This window comes from Mesoplodon bidens (assembly GCF_964165515.1).
Source record: "Mesoplodon bidens genome assembly, chromosome: 6".
Classification (NCBI taxonomy): domain Eukaryota; kingdom Metazoa; phylum Chordata; class Mammalia; order Artiodactyla; family Ziphiidae; genus Mesoplodon; species Mesoplodon bidens.
This window is the reverse complement of record NC_138162.1, coordinates 116,881,370-116,904,654: the sequence shown is the minus strand read 5'-3', so window position 1 is coordinate 116,904,654 and position 23,285 is coordinate 116,881,370. Positions and strand designations below refer to the sequence as shown.

Genomic DNA, 23,285 nt, shown 5'->3' with positions numbered 1-23,285 from the left:
CAGTAACTTACTAGCACAGGAGAACTTGGGCCTTCTGTGTAAACATCATGGATATATTATTTTTAGCCAGAAATGTTAATGCGATTCAGTATTAACCAGACCTTGGTTAATAGAAGAGATAGAAGATAATAATGTATCTTTAAATTTGTCAAAAGAGAAAACATTAGATTGAGCCCTTAATTCAGAAAGATGACTGAATATGGTAAAACAACACAAAAATTAATTAAATTAAGAAAACAAAACAAAGTTTCATAGAAAAAAAAACATAAAACTTCAAAACAAAAAACAAATAACCCAATTGTTACAAATTGATCACCTGGTTATGTCTAGAATACCTACTTCATTCTAACAGTTCTTCAAAATTCAAAGTTTAAAAAAAAAATTGCATTAGGAATAAAACATTGACCTGAAAGTTTCATAAGTCAGGTTTAAGAAACAAATTGCTTTAGAAGATTTTTTCCCTAGCTATTTTATCACCAGGTTAATAAATTCAAGACTTTTCCATACTGCTTATATTTCCACAAGATTTTTAATTATCACTGTAAAACTCCTTCTAGTTTATCTGTCAGTTTTACTATTTGCTGAAAAATTAACCAGCAATGCCACCTAATGACAAAACTAAGAATTTCACCAAATACTGAGGCCAGGTCTATAAATACATGGAATTATACGTTTAGCTACTCTTGAAGTATAAATATAAATACTATTTCATCTCTATATGCTGAATGACTAGTAATATTTTAATGTATATTAGAAAAATATTATTAAATGCCCTGATTTAATATTTTGAGTACAGGGCAACTTCACACATAATTTTATGTAGCCTAAAGATACATCTTGGCCAAATTTTAGCAAATTCATATTTAACCTCTCAAAACCTTGTCTCTGAAGTACCAAAAATATAAAAGTGTTTGTATCTGAATTTTTTTTTCTGAACTAGTACTACTCTAATGCATTTGTAAGTATGTCTAAGAATAGGAACATGCCAAGGTAGCCAGAAGGGTAAGTGTGTCCACCCTGGTGGAGGCTGTATAGGCCTATGTGGCAGGTCTAAAGAACACGACAAAGACAGAACACAAATGAGATACACAAGAAAGAGTCCAACGCAATTAAAAAGAAACTCATACTCAAAATAGAGTCTCTGAATTTCCCTAATTCTATTTTTCACTGAATTTTAGATTACTAAATACACTGCTACCATTTTAAAAAACGGAACCTATCTTCCTGGTACGTTTTACTTACAATATGAGCATATACGCTGGCTGGGAAAAGCAACATTATTATTTGGGTGGAAAAACTCTATCATCACACGTGAAAATCATCCTCCATTCTAAAGTCCTATTTAGTACTACAATTTTTACCATTAAGTGCGCCAAAAAGAAAAATTTATAAAATTGGGTATACATGCCAAAGAATCAGAATAATTAAGGCAGTGGTTTTTACTGTTTCTTAGGTCAAGGATACTCTTAAGAATCCAATGAAAGATAGGTGGTCTTACTGGGTAAAAATGCATCAACATACATACAATCAAACCTTTAATGAACATTTCCAGGAGCGGAATAATGCTAAGCCCAACCTGAAATACCATGTTAGCCACTCCTGAGTTCGAGTAGGAACAGACACATAAGTCCCTATAATACATCTAGCTTGTGCTAAATTAGACTTCCTGTTCAAACAATGACTTGGTAAAATAACTTTTATCCACTCTTGTAGATTAAACTGGACCTAAGTACTTACACTGTGAAGGTTATTTTTCAAGGCAACATTGAGACACAAGAACATTAGAGATGGATGAGGCAGTCCCCCAAACAGGCTAATTAACTGGCAGAGCTGAGACTAGCCCCAGGTCTCCTGATTCCCAGCCTGCCGCTGTCCTCGCCACTCCAGCACGCACCCTCTGTGCACAGCTCTGCACAGCACGGGCCACAGAATTCCTGGTGAACTCACTGCTGCTGCTATTCGCCAGGTCCCATGCAGAGCACGTTACACAGTCAACCTGTTAAGGTTCTTTGGCTGAAAGCAACAGAAATTAACTCTGGAGGAAGGAGGTGGGGGGATGGAGTTGGAAGACAGGAGGGGAGCGGGGAGAAGACAGAAGAGAGCTGCAGGCGGATCGCAAAGCAACGGGAAGCCGTCCACGAGAAGAGGACAGGAGCCGGGGTAGCTGCGTGGGTCTGGCAGCAGAAGCTCACTCCTGGCTTCACCAGGTTCTCTCTCTTGATTAAGTCCACTCCAACTTCCAACCTGCTCAAACTTCACGCCCTGGAGAAGGTCCAGCTGGTCCACCCTAGATCACCGGCCTGTCCCTCAGCTGGGAGAAGCCAGGGCACCTTGTTCGACAGTCTGTCCAAAAGTGCACACAATGAAGTAATTCTCCCAAACCAAAGGAGGCTGCTTGCCTGCTGCACCTCAAAAGCCAGGCTCACTGCCACAGTTTAATTGATGTCGCCACCGTAAAAACCTTTGTGAAGAAACATGAGGAGATACAAATTTCTGTGCACTAGGAACTAGTATTATCTATCAGGAATATAGCCATAAAATCTGTCATTCGTGTGCACTTTAGAACTATCTAAGACAGATCTACCATTAAAATTTAAAAAAATTGACACTGGTTTTACATGGCTTAGAGAGCTGAGACTTCTAAGGGAACGTGGCCTGGACGGTACTATAAGCATGTGGTTGCTCGTGCAAGTGTACTGGTGGGTGTATGAGGTCTAGGGCAGCCTCTGGTGGAAGAGGCCAGGCTCCAGCTGCCCTGTGAGGGGTCAGAATTCCTGCTGTGCACGTGTGCAGCTGCCCAGCAAGGAAGGTCTTATGGTAAGAACGCAGAGTACCTGCTCAAAGCCAAAGCCCCACTGGACACAGTCTGTAAGTACACTTGCGGGAACAGGACGCCTCACAGTGCTTCCAGAGGTGCTCCCCCGCCCCTCCCCTGCCCCACCTCCAGCAACTGACACCCCTGTGCTCCGGCTGCTTAGGGAAAGGCAGCTCGAGGTGAGGAAGACCATCAGAGGATTCCTCGGCGTAAGTGGAACCCTGATTCTCTTCGATGTTCTTGAATCCTTTGATGTCAGACATACATTTCAGAGATCTCTGGAACTCTGTTAATATCCAGTGAGACCTGGCTCAGAGAGCATGATTCCAAAGTGACCTCAGGATGTGTCTACTGAGATGGATGAGATCAGATGGCAAGACTAAGGATAGGAGATTCTGAGGTAGCCAAGATGGGGAGTGTGTCCAGCCTGGGGGAAGCTTGTAGGCCTGTGTCCAAAGAATGGGACAAACACAGACATGCAATACACAACAAAGAGTGAAATGCAATAAAAGAGGAAGTCAACATATTCAAAACACAGCCTCTGACCTAACCAAGGAGCAGACTTTCACCAACATGACGCCTGAATTGATGCGAAGAAGTGTGCACACTGGGCACCAGGCTGTGAAAGCTTAGATGACAGGGGTCACGACCTCATCCAACGGGCAGGACAGAGAGGAACAAGCGATGGAAAGGAAGCCTGCTTGGGGAACTGTGCTTTAGAACACCATCTTACCAGACGTGCTCAAGACCACGTTTAAACATGCTTGTGTTCTCTGAGATATACTAACTTGAGCTGTTAGAAGCATAACGTTCTAAATCACTAACGTGCGCAGTGCCTACGTGACTGGGAGAAAAGGAAACATCTCCCAGTGATCAAGGTGCTACTCCAGGGTCCCATGTGCCAACCACAACATGAACGATGACACAGCCATTCGCTCCACCGTGTGTGAGGAACCGTACAAGGTGTATAAACAGGCAGCACAGTGAGGGCCTCTGCATGCACACCGAGGGAGGGATGTGGAGCACTGACCCACCTCTAAGGCTCCAGGGCGTCACCACGCAGGCTGCTGTCAGCAAATGCTCTGAGGCCCCGTGTAGTTCTGCATGACGGATCACACTCTTAAAATAAGGCCAATGTGCACTAAGCATAAGCTCCTCATTGTATTTAATGGCTACCTTGCTCGCACAATCACTTTCATGTGCTATGCAGACGGCCAGAGTGGATTACTAAAGACTAAGCTATAAACTAGGAGGGAGCGACGGCCCTTACAGCTTGCAACTGCGACCCTGCAGCTGAACACAAGGAGGACAGCAGCAGGCTCAACCCAAGGAGAGCTGATTAAAAAGGATACACAGGCGGTTTCATACTGATTCACCCTGATAGAAACTGCCCCACTGTGCAAATCAGCAAACGACGAAATGTTTCTGTTTCCTGGGCTCAGGAGAACAAAAGTAGACCGTTGCCCACTCCACTATACAGGGGCCACCAAAGGCAGGCTCACCCCCTTTTCCACATCAGGTAAGTCTGAAAGGATTTGGCTAGGAGGACAAATTACTAGCTCTGACTATGAAGATGAGATATTTCTACTTACTTCTGACAAATGTGGTTGCTCCAACGTTCTCCTACAGAAGAGGCAATAACTTAGCACAGCAATTATTTCAGACTCACACCCTATGCATGCTATGTCTGAAACAAAGGAAAAGAAAGGGGGAAATAGGCCAGAGGGCAGACAGCAGAAGAAAAAAGAACTACAATCCTGCAGCCTGTGGAACAAAAACTACATTCACAGAAAGACAGACAAGATGAAAAGGCAGAGGGCTATGTACCAGATGAAGGAACAAGATAAAACCCCAGAAAAACAACTAAATGAAGTGGAGATAGGCAACCTTCCAAGAAAAAGAGTTCAGAATAATGACAGTGAAGATGATCCAGGACCTCCGAAAAGGAATGGAGGCAAAGATTGAGAAGATGCAAGAATTGTTTAACAAAGACCTAGAAGCATTAAAGAACAAACAAACAGAGATACTGTAACTGAAATACTGTAACTGAATACTGTAACTGAAATGAAAACTACACTAGAAGGAACCAATAGCAGAATAACTGAGGCAGAAGAACAGATAAGTGACCTGGAAGACAGAATGGTGGAATTCACTGCCAAGGAATAGAATAAAGAAAAAAAAATGAGAAGAAATGAAGACAGCCTAAGAGGCCTCTGAGACATTAAACGCAACAACATTCACATTACAGGGGTCCTAGAAGGAGAAGAGAGAGAGAAAGGACTCGAGAAAATACTTGTAGAGATTATAATCAAAAACTTCCCTAACATGGGAAAGGAAATAGCCACCGAAGTCCAGAAGGTGCAAAGAGTGCCAGGCAAGATAAACCCAAGGAGAAACACGCTGAGACACACAGTAATCAAACTGACAAAAATTAAAAACAAAGAAAAATTACTGAAAGCAACAAGGGAAAAATGACAAATAACTTACAAGGAACTCCCATAAGGTTAACAGCTGATTTCTCAGCAGAAACTCTACAAACTAGAAGGGACTGGCATGATATATTTAAAGTGATGAAAGGGAAGAAACTACAACCAAGATTACTCTACCCAGCAAGGATCTCATTCAGATTCGATGGAGAAATCAAAAGCTTTACAGACAAGCAAAAGCTAAGATAATTCAGCACCACCAAACCAGCCTTACAACAAATGCTAAAGGAACTTCTCTAAGTGGAAAACACAAGAGAAGAAAAGAGCTACAAACACAAACCCAAAACAATTAAGAAAATGGTAATAGGAACATACATATTGATAATTACCTTAAACGTGAATGGATTAAATGCTCCAACCAGAAGTCAAGGCTCGCTGAATGGATACAGAAACAAGACCCATCTATATGCTGTCAACAAGAGACCCACTTCAGACCTAGGGACACATATAGACTGAAAGTGACAGGACAGAAAAAGACATTCCATGCAAATGGAAATCAAAAGAGAGCTGGAGTAGCAATACTCGTATCAGATAAAATAGACTTTAAAATAAAGAATGTTACAACAGACAAGGAAGGACACTACATAGTGATCAAGGGATCAACCCAAGAAGATATAACAATTATAAATATATATGTACCTAACACAGGAGCACCTCAATATATAAGGCAACTGCTAACAGCTATAAAAGAGGAAATCAGCAGTAACACAATAGTAGTGGGGGACTTTAACACCTCACTTACACCAATGGACAGATCATCCAAACAGAAAATTAATAAGGAAACATAAGCTTTAAATGACACATAAGACCAGATAGGTTTTATGATATTTATAGGACATTCCATCCAAAAACAGCAGATTACACTTTCTTCTCAAGTGCACATGGAATATTCTCCAGCATAGATCACATCTTCGGTCACAAATCAAGCCTCAGTAAATTTAAGAAAACTGAAATCATATCAAGCATCTTTTCTGAACACAATGCTATGAGATTAGAAATTACAGGGAAAAAAACGTAAAAAACACCAACACATGGAGGTTAAACAATACGTTACTAAATAACCAAGAGATCACTGAAGAAATCAAAGAGGAAATCAAAAAATACCTAGAGACAAATGACAATGAAAACACGACAATTCAAAACCTATGGGATGCAGCAAAAGCAGTTCTAAGAGGGAAGTTTATAGTAATACAAGCCTACCTCAAGAAACAAAAAAAAATCTCAATCTATAACCTTACACCTAAAGGAACTAGAGAAAGAAAAACAAAACCCAAAGTTAGCAGAAGGAAAGAAATCATAAATACCAGAGCAGAAATAAATGAAAAAGAAATGAAGGAAACAATAGCAAAGATCAATAAAACTAAAAGCTGGTTGTTGAGAAGATACACAAAATTGATAAACTATTAGCCAGACTCATCAAGAAAAAGAGGGAGAGGACTCAAATCAATAAAATTAGAAATAAAAAAGGAGAGGTTACAACAGACACCACAGAAATACAAAGCATCCTAAGAGACAAGCAATTCTATGCCAATAAAATGGACAACCTGGAAGAAATGGACAAATTATTAGAAAGCTATAACCTTCCAAGACTGAAGCAGGAAGAAACAGAAAATATGAACAGACCAATCACAAGTAATGAAATTGAAACTGTGATTAAAAATCTTCCAACAAACAAAAGTCCAGGACCAGATGGCTTCACAGGTGAATTCTAGCAAACATTTAGAGAAGAGCTAACACCCATCCTTCTCAAACTCTTCCAGGAAATTGCAGAGGAAGGAACACTCCCAAACTCATTCTATGAGGCCACCATCACCGTGATACAAAAACCAGACAAAGACACTACAAAAAAGGAATATTACACACCAATATCACTGGTGATTACAGATGCAAAAATCTTCAACAAAACACTAGCAAACGGAATCCAACAACATATTAAAAAGATCATACACCATCATCAAGTGGGATTTATCCCAGGATGCAAGGATTCTTCAATATACGCAAATCAATCAATGTGATGATACACCATATTAACAAATTGAAGAATAAAAACCATATGATCATCTCAATAGATGCAGAAAAAGCTTTTGACAAAATTCAACACCCATTTATGATAAAAAATCTCCAGAAAGTGGGCAAAGAGGGAACTTATCTCAACATAATGAAGGCCATATACGACAAACCCACAGCCAACATCATTCTCAATGATGAAAAACTGAAAGCATTTCCTCTAAGATCAGGAACAAGACAAGGAGGTCCACTCTCGCCACTATTATTCAACATAGTTTTGGAAGTCCTAGCCATGGCAATGAGAGAAGAAAAAGAAATAAAAGGAATACAAATTGGAAAAGAAGAAGTAAAACTGTCACTGTTGGCAGATGACATGATACTATGCATAGAGAATGCTAAAGATGCCACCAGAAAATTACTAGAGCTCATCAATGAATTTGGTAAAGTTTCAGGATACAAAATTAATGCACAGAAATCTCTTGCATTCCTATACACTAATGATGAAAAATCTGAAAGAGAAATTAAGTAAACCCTCCCATTTACCACTGCAACAAAAAGAATAAAATACCTAGGAATGAACCTACCTAGGGAGACAAAAGACCTGTATGCAGAAAACTATAAGACACTGGTGAAAGAAATGAAAGATGATACAAATAGGTGGAGAGATATACCATTTTCTTGGATTGGAAGAATCAATATTGTGAAAATGACTATACTACCCAAAGCAATCTACAGATTCAATGCAATCCCTATCAAATTACCAATGGTATTTTTTACAGAACTAGAACAAAAAATCTTAAAATTTGTATGGAGACACAAAAGACCCCGAATAGCCAAAGCAGTCTTGAGGGGAAATAAATAGAGCTGGAAGAATCAGACTCCCTGACTTCAGACTATACTACAAAGCTACAGTAAACAAGACAGTATGGTACTGACACAAAAAGAGAAATATAGATCAATGGAACAGGATAGAAAGCCCAGAGATAAACCCACACACCTATGGTCAACTAATCTATGAAAAAGGAGGCAAGTATATACAAAGGAGAAAAGACAGCCTCCTCAATAAGTGGTGCTGGGAAAACTGGACAGCTACCTGTAAAAGAATGAAATTAGAACACTCTCTAATACCATACATAAAATAAACTCAAAATGGATTAGAGACCTAAATGTTAGGCCAGACAGTATAAAACTCTTATAGAAAAACATAGGAAGAACACGCTTTGACATAAATCACAGCAAGATCTTTTTTGATCCGCCTCCTAGAGTAATGGAAATAAAAACAAAAATAAACAAATGGGACCTAATGAAACTCAAAAGCTTTTGCACAGCAAAGGAAACCATAAACAAGGTGAAAAGACAACCCTCAGAATGGGAGAAAATATTTGCAAACGAATCAACAGACAAAGGATTAATCTCCAAAATATATAAACAGCTCATGCAGTTCAATATTAAAAAAAACAAACAACCCAATCCAAAAATGGGCAGAAGACCTAAATAGACATTTCTCCAAAGAAGACATACTGATGGCCAAGAAGCACATGAAAAGCTGCGCAACATCACTAATTATTAGAGAAATGTAAATCAAAACCACAATGAGGTATCACCTCACACCAGTCAGAATGGGCATCATCAGAAAATCTATAAACAATAAATGATGGAGAGGGTTGGAGAAAAGGGAACCCTCTTGCACTGTTGGTGGGAATGTAAATTGATACAGCCACCATGGAGAATAGTATGAAGGTTCCTTAAAAAACTAAAAGTAGAATTACCATATGATCCAGCAATCCCACTACTGGCCATATACCTAGAGAAAACCATAATTCAAAAAGACACATGCACCCCAATGTTCACTGCAGCCCTATTTACAATGGCCAGGTCATGGAAGCAACCTAAATGCCCATCGACAGACGAATGGATAAAGAAGATGTGGTACATATATATAATGCAATATTACTCAGCCAATAAAAGGAATGAAACTGGGTCATTTGTAGAGACGTGGCTGGACCTAGAGACTGTCATACAGAGTGAAGTAAGTCAGAAAGAGAAAAACAAATATGGTATATTAATGCATATATGGAGAACCTAGAAAAATGGTACAGATGAACTCGTCTGCAGGGCAGAAATAGAGACACAGATGTAGAGAACAAATGTATGGACACCAAGGGGCGAAAGTGGTGGGGGTGGTGTTGGGATGAATTGGGTGATTGGGATTGACATATATACACTAATATGTATAAAGTAGATAACTAATAAGAACCTGCTATATAAAACATTTTTTTAATGAAATTCAAAAAAAAAAAAAGAAAGGGGGGAAGTAAAAAACACTAGAATTAAAACATGATTTAAAGAGCATAACAATCTGAAGCCAGGTAAGACTGGGACCAGTAGGCCAGAAGATAAGTACCAGATAACAGTAATTATGATTTGGGAGGAAGATGAGATACCCTGTGACAGTTATTGTCTCATAGTCAAGACTTGTTCATGACGTGGCAAACAAAACGAGAGTTCTCCACTATTGGGCTCTGGAAACTACAGAGAAAAACGTTAACTAGCGCAGGGTGGAGAAATCAAAATTGCTGGGAGCAGAAAACAAAAGGGAACTATCAGAAAACCCTTAGACTTATTCTGATTTCTGGAGTTCTGTCCCTTTCACTCATGCTTCATAGCTAAATGGTTCTTTTTCTTTAGGAATATGGTAAGAGAATCTCCCTGTATATGACATCAACGGGTGGATTCAGAAGAAATACAATCATATTAAGAGATAACACAGGGCTTCTCTGGTGGCACAGTGGTTGGGGGTCTGCCTGCCGGTGTGGGGGTCGCGGGTTCGTGCCCCGGTCCGGGAGGATCCCACATGCCGTGGAGCGGCTGGGCCTGTGAGCCATAGCCGCTGAGCCTGTGCGTCCGGAGCCTGTGCTCCACGGCGGGAGAGGCCACAACAGTGAGAGGCCCGCGTACCACAAAAAAAAAAAAAAAAGAGAGATAACACAAAAGACATCTGATAAAATGCCAAAACACAAGTCTGATAAAAACTGTAAAACCCAGACATAAAATTATATTCCTTACTATTTTATCATACATAACAGAGAAATGACTAAAGTATTTCCATTAAAGACAGGAACAATAGTATTATCCCTATTACTATTTAACTCTGTCCTAGAAGTTCTGGCCAATGCAGTAAGAATAAAGTGGTAATAAAAAGCAAAACTTAAAGAAAGCAGGGGAGTTAGGCGTACTGCCTATGAATACTAAGACTTTGATACCTGACGGGCACAGGTTCCTATCCCAATTCCACACTTCCTGAAAATGTGACCTCATCTAATTGTTTTATCTTTCTTTATCTGCTTTGTAAAGTCGTAAGGAGTAAGCGAAGCGATCCATGGGCAGTGGTTATAATCTGCCTTGCATACAATAATCAACTATGAACTGTAGAAATTACTGTTATGATGTATATCATGACTGCTTGTCAGTGATATTGTTGCATGCTGAAACCCCTCAAAATTGGTAGAACAGGCACACTCACTGCATAGGAGATAAGCAAAACCCAACAATTTCTCCAAATATCAGCACTATTCTGTTAGAAAAAAACAAACGTTTAAAAGCAGAAATGGAATTATAAACCATCAAGAAATTAGCTTTACAAGAAATATAACAAGTATGAGTTAAAAATGATCAAAATTATGTAAGAGATATAAAAGATACGAGTAAATGTAGATATTTAACATGCTTCTGGATAAAGACTATTATAAACACGTCAGTTCTTCTTAAGTTAATTTGTAGGTTTAAGGTAGTATGATCAAAATCCCAATAGGATTTAAGAAAAGAAAAAAGAAAAAAAATTACCCTAAACTGTACCTCTCAGAGAAAAAGAGAGCAAACAAGGAAAACAAATGAAAAAGAAGAGTGAAGGGGAAATGAGGGAAGAACCCTTCCAAGAATTAAATATATTCTAAACCCATAATTACAAGCACAACGGGGCCCTGGGCAACAGATGTGGACTCATCCTCCAGGACACACAGGCGTCTAGTCTCTCACAGGCAGCATAGCAGATCAGGGGCAGAAGAAATGTTGCAGGCATTAAGTGATGCTGGGACTCTGATTAGCTACTTGGCAATGATAAAGACTAAATAAAACACATTGGGTTCTCACCTCAAATCAAACCCCAAAATAACGTCCATATGGATCATCCTTAAATGATGACAGAGACAGAGAGATGTAGGGGAAAGGAACAAGAGGGAGAAAATAGGACCACAGAACCGTAAGGCTGGCGCAGCACCCAGTGACAGCAGGCGGGCAGGAGCCCGGCAGGACGACGACAGGGGCAAGGCTCACATGCTCCTCCCACAGCTTCTTCTCTCTCTCGTACGCCTCCTTCCTCCTACGTTCTAGTTGCTCCTTCAGCACAGCCGCACGGGCGCTCACCTGGGCCTGGAAATGAAGACAATCAGCACAGCTAGTGCCAGAAAGAAAGGTGTGGGGTTTGCCTGTCTGTTTTTCCAGGTCTATAAAAATATTTCCTTATTAGCCAAAAAAGAAGTGGGTGTGTGAGGTTCCAGAACACAAACGTCAGCCGCATGCCCAGCACCTAAACGGGCTGCCAACACACAGCAACTGCTCAATAAGTATTTCTGCAATGAAAATAAATGCAGGTACAGTTAAATGGAAATAAAAATTTAAAAATTTACAACTATGACTATTATGCACAAACTTGTCTTCACAGAAATGGAGATTATGTTTTTCACTTTTAGGGTTTCCATTTTCTCTTCTTAAGGTTACTTGTGTGATAGTTTCATGTATTTTTGCTGTGGCTTCATCAAATTGCTCTCCATAAATATGACATGAAGAGAGAAAAACGCTATTTTTCAGAAATGGAAAAGTGAGGGATAAAAGGGAAAGAAAAGTTAAGGCAAGAGAATAAGTTGGTTTACTACGAAAGACTTAAGAACACAACTTTCTATCTCGGGTTTCCATTTCCTCTAGGAAAACCTGTATCACTTCCAATACATACCTTCAGCACTTCCACTTTCTTACGCCTCACATCAGCCTCCTCACTTCCTTCCTGTCCTTCGGAGCTGTCAGCTTCTTTCTACAAAATAAGTAGTGAGCAGACCACTTAGGATAGAACCACAAACTCACTGTAGACTTCACACGAATAAACTAACATCTAAAAATGAAAAATGGCAAGTCGTTCACAGCTGCAACTGAACGCTCCACAACCGTCAACTCCTATGGACACTGAAGAAACAGAAGGATATAAAATGGACCATTTTATATGCCCATGGGTACCACTCACACTTTCCTCTCAGGGAAATCCCCCTGGAACAAAAGGTCTTATCAATTTTAAGTCATATAAATAAGATATACTGTATCATTATGTATAGTTTTCTGGTCTTTGACTTTCGCTGTTTTCATCAGACTTTATTTTGTGTTAGTGGCACATAATCTCAGTGTATTATAATGTCATTCAATTACTTTTTGAAAAAGAGATTTTCAACCTGCCTTTTCACCACGAAGCTTGGCTCTAATCTGTTGGCGCTCATTGAAATTCTGCAGTCTTATTTGTCTCAGCCTTGCCAGATAAACCTACAAAGAGAAAAAACCCGCAACATTTTAATTTAAAAGAAAAACTACCGTTTTCATTGCTAAAATGTTTTTTATTTAAAGAAAGGTGTTAATGTGAATATAAGAAATAAAAGTTTTGAAATCTGGTTAATGGCAATGTAATATTAGCTTTCAAGTGTTTAATCTAGATCAATTTGTTTCTGAAAAGAAAAACAACACAATAACGAATTTTTAATTTTATCAAAAGAAAAGAAATTGAACTCAGAATTCTGAATAACAGTTATGGGGCAAAATTATGACACAGTATGTCAGTCAAAATATATTAACAGGTCCCTACAGACCTAAAGATCGTCCAGTCATTGTTAGGAATTTAAACCATGCAGGAAAGGAAGGCAATCAACTCAAAGTGACGGCGTGAGGCAGCGAGCATGCAGGAGGCGTACCTCTTCCTCTTTGCTTCTTGGCTTCCCTCCTCGTGAAGAGCTGCGCCTGCCTTCGCACAGAGCTGCCAGGTTGTGCAGGGTGCCCTGTGCATCATTTAATGTACTAAGGTTAAAGAACGACTAAGGCTACAGCAGCATCTTACCTAGGGACCGGCACCACTACTTCTGGTGGCAAATACTGATCATGTCTAAATGATTAGCTGATAAACTGATAAAAGACGCTGGCATTCTCCTTTGGCGATTTAACCAACACATTCAGTGAGAACAGAAAGAAGCAATTAAACCCCATATGTAATTATTCAAATAGAGACCAGCTACCTTTTTATTAGCCATTTAAGTCAACAGGTTTTTTAAAACTGCTTTGGAGGTTAGCTAAACCTCAAATCAAGATCTTCCTCTACAAAGGCCCATCATTTCTACATGTTCGCTTACACAGTAAATACACGCACACACAAACACACACACACACGCATACGACAGGGAATAACATGAGCTCCAACTCCCTGCACTCGGGCACGCCCTGGTCCTGGACTGCAAATGACCCGCCCAACCACACGCCGACTAACATGGTTTATCACAAGCATGGAATGATCTCATTAGAAATTACTCATAGTTACCCACTTTCTCTTCCTGCGGCACCAGCTGTGGTTCAAGAGCCTCCCAACTGAAAAATCCTCGTCCCACTTCCCCTTCTCACGTCTTTCTGTCGGCTTGCCGAATGCATACTTTTTATACTTCCCTGCTTTTACCTGCTTCCCATTTATTTTTAAATCTGCTACACTCTGTGTTCTGATCCCACTGTGACTCTGAAAATCTTTCAAGGCTACCAATGCCCTCCAAGTTCGTAATTCAAACGGACCCTTTTGAGCAAATTTTGCAATGAACATTTCCATTGGAAATTAGTTTTCATTGAATCCATTTAGCTTATGTCAGTATTTTTTTCTCTTATAAGAATCATATATGTTCACTGTTGAAAACGTATGAAACAAAGAAAATACAAATCATTCGTAATTCTACCATCTGAGAAACTTACAGTTTCAGTGTTCTCCTCCAGATTTCCTTCTATGCCTATGTAGGAATTCAACCATTTTAGTTTGAAATATTATAGATAACAACAGAAAGGTGAGAAGTAATGTACAGGGAGGTCCCATGTACCCTTCACCCACCCTCTCCCAACTGTATCGTCCTGCATAACTGTGGTACCTATCCACACTGGGAAGCTGGCACTGCACGAACCAGAGACTTCACCAGTTACAAGCGCTCACGTTTCTGTATCTGCATCAGTACTATTTTATCACATGCATAGCATTATGTGACCACCATCAAATCGATGCTTAACTGTACCATTACTATGTCACTTGATAGCCACATTCACTGCTCCCATCTCTGCCCGTCAACTACCAATCTGTTCTCCACATCTACAATTATATTTCACAAGTTCTATATATATGTATGGAATCACACAGTATGCATCCTTCTGAGGTTGACTGTTTTCACTTGGTATTACTTCCTCGCAGTCCATCCAAGACACTGGACGCATGACTGAATGGCCTGTTCCATCTCAGTGCTGAGCAGCAGACTATGGTATGGAAGTACCACAATTTGTTCACTCATTCACCCTCTGAAGGACATTGGGGTTTCACAGTTTTGGCTATTAAGAACAAAGTTGCTAAGAACATGCATGTAATAAGTTTCTTAGTGAAAATAAGTTTTCTCTTCTCTGGGACAAATGCCCAAGAGCAGCATTACCTGCTCTTGGTGTGACAGATCCATTTGTAGTTTTAAAGGGGACTGCCAAACAGTTTTGCAAAGTGGCTGTATCATTTAACATCGCTACTAGCAATGCTATGGTCACCCACTTTTTCCACATGCTCACCAGCATTTGGTTTCATCACAATTTTTATTTGCGCCATTCTGATGGATGGGTGGCGATATACTATTGTGGTTTTAATTTGCATTCCCCAAATAACTAGTGATGTTGAACATCTTTTCATGTGTTTATCTGCCATCTGTGTCTGTGTCTGCCATTCATCCTCTTCAATGAAGTGTTTAGACTGTCTTTTGCCCATTTTCTAACTGGACTCTTCGTATTTTTAATGTTGAGTTTTGGTGAGTTTTTATATGTTCTAGATACAAGTCCTTTGTTAAACACAGGGTTTACAAATATTTTCCCCCAATCTGTAACTTGTATATTCTTCCTCTTAAGAGTCTTTTGTAGAGCAAAAGTTTTAAATTCTCATGAAGTCCAATTTATCAAGTTTTTCTTTTATGGATTGTGCTTTTGGTGTTAAGTCTAAGCACTATTCGTCTAGTCCTAGGTCTTGAAATTTTCTTCTTTTTCTCTAAGTTTTACAATTTTATGTTTTACATTAGAGTGCATGATCTGTATTGAGTTACTTGTTTTAGGAGTGAGGTTTAGGTCAAGGTTCATATTTTTGCCTACAGATGGATGTCCAATTTCTCCAGCACTAATACTGAAAAGGCAATCCCTCCTCCACTGAACTGCTTTTGCTTCTTTATCAAGAATTAGCAGGGCATATTGGTGTGAATTTACTTCTGGGTTCCTCACACTGCTCCACTGACCTATGTGCCCATCCTTCCACTAGCACTATATGTCTTCGATCACTGCAGCTACAAGCAAGCTGTGACACCAGGAAGAGTCATTCTTCCCACTTCAGTCTTCTTCAGAATTGTTTGGCTATTTTAAGGCCTTTCTCTGTCTCTATAAATTTTAGAATAAGCTTGTCTATAAAAAATGTTTCTGAGGTTTTACTAAAAATTACAATTATTAGTAAAACAATTTAAGAATACTTGCCATTTTCATTACCTTGAGTCTTCCAATTAATGAACATGGTATGATTCTCCAAATATTTAAATCTTCAATTTCATCAAGATTTTGTCATTTTAATTGCACAAATCCTGCATGTTTTATTATACTTTTTTTCATTTTCTTTGGAGCAACTGTAAATGGTATTGTGTTTTTTAAAATGTTTCCACTTGTTCATTGTCAACGTATAGAAATCAGTTGATTTTTGTGAAGTGACCTTATACTTTTTAACTATAATAAATTCATTTTTTAGTTCTAGGAGTGTTTTGGTAGAGTCCTTCAGATATTCTATGCAGATAATCATGTCAACTGGAAATAACAATAGTTTCATTCCTTCTTTTCAAATCTGTATGCCTTTTCTTTCTTTTTCTTTCCTTACTGGAGTAACCAAAACTGCCAGCAGTATGTTGATTAACAGTGGTGAGAGCTAACTTCCTTGTCCCTTTCCAGACTGCAGAGGGAGAGCATTCAGTCCTTTACCTGTAAGTATTAAGTTAGGTGTAAGTTTATAGATGCCTATTATGAGGTTGAGGACGTTCCTCTTGCTTTCTACTTACTGATAGTTTTTATTTATTATGATGTTGAATTCTGTCAAAACATTTTCTGCATCCATTGTTATGATCACATGATTTTTCTTCTTTAGCCTGTTGATATGGTGGATCTCATTGATTTTCTAATACCGAAACAGACTTGGGTTTCCCGACTAAATCCCACTTGGTTGTGGTTGGATTCAATTTGCTAAAATTTGTTGAGAATTTGTGCATTTAAGTTAATGAGATATTAGTCTGTGGTTTTCTTTTTTGTGCTGTATTTGTACAGTTTTGGTATTATGGTAATACAGGCCTCGAAATGAGTTGGGAAGTGATCCTTCTGCTCTGACAGCCTGAAAGAGACGGTATCATTTCATCAAAAATTGACGTTAATGCTTTCTGTGTTTGGTAAAATACTCCAGTGAAACCACTTAGGCCTGGAGATTTATTTCTTGTCAGTTTCACACTTTTTTTTTTTTTTTTGCGGTACGCGGGCCTCTCACTCTTGTGGCCTCTCCCGTTACGGAGCACAGGCTCTGGACGCGCAGGCTCAGCGGCCATGGCTCACGGGCCCAGCCGCTCCGCGGCATGTGGGATCCTCCTGGACCAGGGCATGAACCCGTGTCCCCTGCTTCGGCAGGCGGACTCTCAACCACTGCACCACCAGGGAAGCCCCTCTTGTCAGTTTTTAATCAAAAGTTCAATTTAAAAAATAGTTATAGGGCTATTTATCTATTTCAATTTGGCTAAGTTCTGGTAGCTCGTGGTTTTCAAATAGTTGGTGCATTTCTTCTAGGCTGTTTAACTTATGAGTGTAAAGTTGTCATCTTTTTACTCACTAGAAGATCTGTAGTGATATGCTTCATTCCTGATATTGGTGATTTGTGTCGTCTCTTTATTTTTATCAATCTTGCTAGAGAATTATCGATTTCATTCATTCTTTTCTAAGAACCAATTTTTTGTTTCATTACATTTCTCAGAAGTGTTCCTGTTTTCAATTTCACTGACTTCTACTCTTAATGATTTCCCTCATTCTGCTTGCTTTGGGTCTATCTTGCTCTTCTTTTTCTAGCATCTTCAGGTAGGAAATTAGACTACCGATTTGAGACTTTTCTTCTTTTCTAATATAAGCCTTTAGTGCTATAAATTTCCCTCACAGCAGTGCTTTAGCTGCATCTCACTTATTTTGATATGTGATGTATTTTCATTCATTCTTTGTATTTTTAGCTTTCCTTTTAGATTTCCTCTTTGTCTCTGTATTATTTAGAAGTATTTTTAACTTTCAAGTGTTTGTAGATTTTCTTGTTATCTTTCTATGATTGATTTCTAGTTTGATTCCATTACGTTCAAATATATGTCATATACTTTTAATTCTTCTGAATTAGTTAAGATTTGTTTTATGATCCAGCATATGGTCTATCTTGGTGAATGGTCCATGGGCACTTGAAAAAATAATGTATTCTGCTATTGTTGGATAGGATGTAAATTAGATCTTGGTGGCCTGTGGTGGTGTTTAGCTATTCTATACCCTTGCTCATTTCTGACTAGCAGTTCTATCAATCACTGAGGATGTGTTCAAGTCCCCAACTATACTTGTGAATTTATTTCTCCTTTCAGCCCTATTAGTTTTATATATTTTGAAGTTTGGTTGTTTGGTATAGACCCATTAAGGACTGCGATAACTTCTTATTGGACTGATTCTTTTGTTATTATGTGATGTCTCTCTTTCTCCCTAGTAATTCTGTTTGCTACATTAACAATAAATTCTTTTAGCTTATTTCGTTTGAGAACATCTTTATTTCCCCTTCATTCCTGAAGGATGGTTTCATCAAATATAGGATTCAGGGTTGACAGTTCTTTTCTTTCAGCACTTGAAAAGTTTTATGCCACTTCTTTCTGGACTCCACGGTTTCAGATGAGAAATTTGGTGTTGTTCCAATTGGTAGTCCTTTATACCTAATGTGTCATTTCTCTCTATTTTAAGGTTTGTTTTGTCTTTTACTTTCAGAAGTTTAATATTCCTAGATGAAGATTTCTTTAAGTGTATCCTATTTCGGGGTTTGCTCAGCTTCTTGAAGCTTTAAATTTATGTCTTTCACCAAATGTGGAAAGTTTTCAGCTATTATTTCTTCAAATACTTTTCCAAGTCCCATGCTCTTTCTCTAATCCTTTGGGCTCCAATGATACAAACGTTAAATCTTTTGTTATTGTCCCAGAAATCCTTAAGACTCTGATAATTTTTTTCAGTCTTTTTTCTGTTGATCAGATGGAGTAAATTCAACTGATCTGCCTTCAAGTTCAGTGATTATATCTCCATCAGCTCCACTTTACTACTGATTCTACCCAGTGAATTTTAAATTTTGGTTATTATATTTTCCAATTATATAACTGCCATTTGGTTCTTTTTATAACTTCTAATCCTTCACTGAGATTTCCCCCTTTTTTCATTCCAGAGAATTCCTAATTGCTTGTTGAAGCATTTGTTTAAAGCAGCTTGAAAATCTTTGTCAGATAATTCCAGTATTCAATTAGCCCTAGGTCAGCTCAATGTCAAGTTGTGGTTTTCCTGGTTCTTGGTATGACAAGTGGTTTTTTTATTGTATCCTGAATATTTTAGGTATTATGTTAGAAGACTCTTGATCCTATTTACATAGGCCTGTTTACAATGGCCTGTTTGAGCAGGCCATTGAGGTCCTGGCCTACTTTTGTGGGGCTTCACTCCAATGACAGTTTGGCCTTCTGAATTCTTGTAATGTTAATCTGGTCTGCTTTGTTGTTCTGGTGCTGATGGAGCTCCTGCTCAGTCCGTTCTGCTGTTATTCTATGAGGATGAAGTTGCTTCCCTGGGTCACCTGCTGTTACTGAAGATCTCCTGAGGGTGGGGGTGAGGGGCAAATGCCACTGGGCCTGGTCTCCTTATCATTAGGTGGACAGCATGGGGACACAGTTTTGTGGCAACTGCTGCTATGGGTAGATGGATCACCTGCTCATGTACCAGTTGTTGAGTAGACTGGGACGGTCCAGGGCTTTGTTGCCACTGGTAGGTCAAACTGCCCTCCAAGTCACCTGCTGATGCTCCAGTTGTGGGATGAGGTTGGGACACCCTGGGGCTTCACTGCTACCCATAGTTTAAATCACTCACCAGGACCCCCTGTGGCACATATTGGAGTTCTTCTTTCCTAGTACGTTGGCAAGTGAGAGGATTTTCTTGGGATTTTTTTTGTTTGGTTGGTTTCTTTGTTTTCTTGTCTATGTCTATGGTGGATCTGGTTTGCAGGCATGTCCAACACCCAGTCCATGATATACAGGAGATGTAACTTCCAGAGTATTTAACCGTATTTAGGTGGGAAGAGCGGGGAAAAGTGAGTCTATGCCATCTTGTCCTGGAACAATACAGAAGTCATTTTTTAGCACCTAGGGTTTCTGCACTGCAACACGCTCTACGATAAGACCAGTACAGTTGACCCTTAAACAATACGGATTTGAACTGTGAGGTCCATGTATACTCAGATGTTTTTCAATAGCAAACATACTACAGTCCTACACGATCTGCGGTTGTTGAATCCATGGATGCGGAGCTGCAGACATGACTTGGAGGAACCATGTACACGGAGGGTAGGCGGAGGGTAGGCTTAAGTTATATGCAGAATTTCAACAGCAAGGCAGGTTGGTGCCCTCATCCCCGCATTGTTCAAGATTCAACTGTATATTAAGGTTCCACAGAGTTACCTGGGATTGCTGCAAAGACTAATAGAGAGCCTCATGGGTTGAACTGTGTTCCCCCAGAATTCATATGCTTAAGTTCTAACCCCTAGTACATCAGAATGTGACCTTAGTTGAAGACAAGATCTTTATCAAGTTAAAAGAGATCATGAGGGTGGGCTCTAATCCAGTATAACTGGTGTCCTTAGAAAAAAGGGGAAATTTGGAGACACACACCCGTACAGGTAGAACACCATGTAAAATGAAGGGAGAGGCTGAGGTGATGACTCTACACGTCAAGGAATGCTAAAGATAGGCAGGCAACCACCAGAAGACAGGGAGCAGATTCTTCTCACAGCCCTCAGAAGGAACAAACCCTGCTGACATGCTGATCTCGGACTTCTACCCTCCAGACTGTGAAGTAATAAATTTCTGTTGTGTAAGACATTTAGATTGTGGAATTTTTTTACAGCAGCTCTAGTAGACTAATACAGAGATAATGCACATAAATTGTTAAACATAATGTCTGGCATAGTAAGCTTTCAATAAACAGTTGTCATTTATTACTTAATTTTTGGTTTAATTGTCTATCTCCTTTACTGCTTAAGTTCTCTTGCTGGCACAGAACCTAATATATTAGTCAATAAATGTTTGTGTAATACTAAAAAAATGAGTGAAAGAATGAATTAAATATTTAACACTTCACTGCACATTTTAAAGGCATTTTCCCATTAATGTAAATACATAAGGAATGATTTAAGATGAGGCAGTAAGACAGTAACATTTCTCAAGGTAAATAACACTGCTTCATCATTTTTTATAAAATTCATAAGTGTTCTGTTAAATCATTCAACAGAAGAAAACAGATAGCCAAGAAAATTCTTGTATATGTGTACCAGGAGACATGTACAAGAACGTTCAAAGCAGAAACTAGATCCAACCTAAATACCTACTGTCAGGTGAATTAACTGCGGTATATTCATACAACAGAATATTATACAGCTAAACCCAACTATGTAAATGAATCTTAGAAAAATAATGACGAATGAAAAAAAGCAAGTTCCAATCTATATACAGTACGATGTAATTTTTATAATGCTCAAAAACAGGCAAAACAGAACAAGACATCATTCAGACACATATACGTAAGTGGAAAAAGCATTTTAAAAAATCCATAGGAATGATATATCCAAAATTCAAGATAATGGACACCTCTGGGAGAAGACAGAGGCACAGTCAGGACAGGGGTTGACAAACTATGGTTCAGGGGCCAAATTCAGCCCACCACCTGTTTTTTTATGTTTCATAAGCTAAGAATGGTTTTGCACATTTTTAAATGGTCAAAAAAATGAAGAGAGTATTTCATGACCACATAAAAATGATATGATATCCAGATTTCAGTCCCTAAGTATTACTGAAACTCAGCCATGCTCACTCATTTACACAGTGTCTATCGTTACTACTTTGCTACAATGCAGAGTTACTAGTTATGACAGAGATCTTATGGTTTGAAAAGACTAAGATATTTACAATCTGGCCCTTTACAGAAAAACACCCGCCAATCCCTAGATTAGGGAACAGTACACAGATAGAGCTTAGTGTTCTACCTGCTGGGTATGTTATCTTGCTTGATAACTTACATATATATATATATTACATATATGCTTTTTTTTATGGACCAAAAATTATATTTTACAAGGACAATAAGGGAATCATTTTTTTTAAAGAACTAAAAAAATAATCTTCTCAAAATGAACAACTTAGTGTTGAAGAACTCTACAAGAGTCAGCAAACTACAATCCTCAGGTCAAACCCGGACAGCTGCCTGATGGTGAAGATAAGGGGTTTGTTTTTTTAAACATCTTTATTGGAGTATAATTGCTTTACAATGGTTAGTTTTTGCTTTATAACAAAGTGAATCAGCTATACATATACATATATCTCCATATCTCCTCTCTCTTGTGTCTCCCACCACCCTCCCAATCCCACCCCTCTAGGTGGCCACAAAGCACCGAGCTGATCTCCCTGTGCTATGTGGCTGCTTCCGACTAGCTATCTGTTTTACATTTGGTAGTATATATAAGTCCAGGCCACTCTCTCACTTCGACCCAGCTTCCCCTCCCCGCCCCATGGTGTCCTCAAATCCACTCTCTATGTCTCCGTCTTTATTCCTGTCCTGTCCCTAGGTTCTACAGAAACTTTTTTTTTTCTGTTTTTAGATTCCATATATATGTGCTAGCATATGGTATTTGTTTTTCTCTTTCTGACTTATTTCACTCTGCATGACAGACTCTAGGTCCATCCAACTCACTACAAATAACTCAATTTTGTTTCTTTTTATGGCTGAGTAATATTGCATTGTATATATGTGCCACATCTTCTTTATCCATTCATCTCTCAATGGACACTTAGGTTCAGTCCATGCTCCGGCTATTGTAAATAGAGCTGCAGTGAACATTGTGGTACATGACTCTTTTTTTTTTTTTTTTTTTTTTTTTTGCGGTACGCGGGCCTCTCACTACTGTTGCCTCTCCCGTTGCGGAGCACAGGCTCCAGACGTGCAGGCTCAGCAGCCATGGCTCATGGGCCCAGCCGCCCCGCAGCACGTGGGATCCTCCGAGACCGGGGCACGAACCCGCGTCCCCTGCATCGGCAGGCGGACTCTCAACCACTGCGCCACCAGGGAAGCCCCACATGACTCTTTTTGAATTATGGTTTTCTCAGGGTATATGCCCAGTAGGGGATTGCTGGGTCATACTGTATATCTGTTTTTCGTTTTCTAAGGAACCTCCATACTGTTCTCCATAGTGGCTGTACCAAGTTACATTCCCACTAACAGTGCAAGAGGGTTCCCTTTCCTCCACACCCTCTCCAGCACTGTATATTTTTGGACGATAGCCATTGTGACCAGTG

General features: G+C 39.2%; 1 protein-coding gene across 9 annotated transcripts in view; it reads right to left on the bottom strand.

Annotated features, from left to right (window-relative positions):
• NEK1 (NIMA related kinase 1) overlaps positions 1 to 23,285 on the bottom strand; it is a 226,116-nt gene that overhangs the window by 89,088 nt on the left and 113,743 nt on the right. For 6 of the 9 annotated variants that reach the window (XM_081237217.1, XM_081237219.1, XM_081237218.1 and 3 more), the window contains 4 exons: positions 13,314 to 13,397; positions 12,804 to 12,891; positions 12,317 to 12,390; positions 11,641 to 11,736 (listed from right to left, as the gene is read on the bottom strand). The exons of 1 other annotated variant lie outside the window; for it this stretch is intronic. In XM_081237217.1, coding sequence (XP_081093343.1) covers positions 11,641 to 11,736; positions 12,317 to 12,390; positions 12,804 to 12,891; positions 13,314 to 13,397 — 342 coding nt within the window. Of the gene's footprint in view, positions 1 to 11,640; positions 11,737 to 12,316; positions 12,391 to 12,803; positions 12,892 to 13,313; positions 13,398 to 13,425; positions 20,054 to 23,285 lie in introns of those variants that run through there. 2 more of the 9 variants (XM_081237220.1, XM_081237224.1) reach the window with 2 other exon arrangements.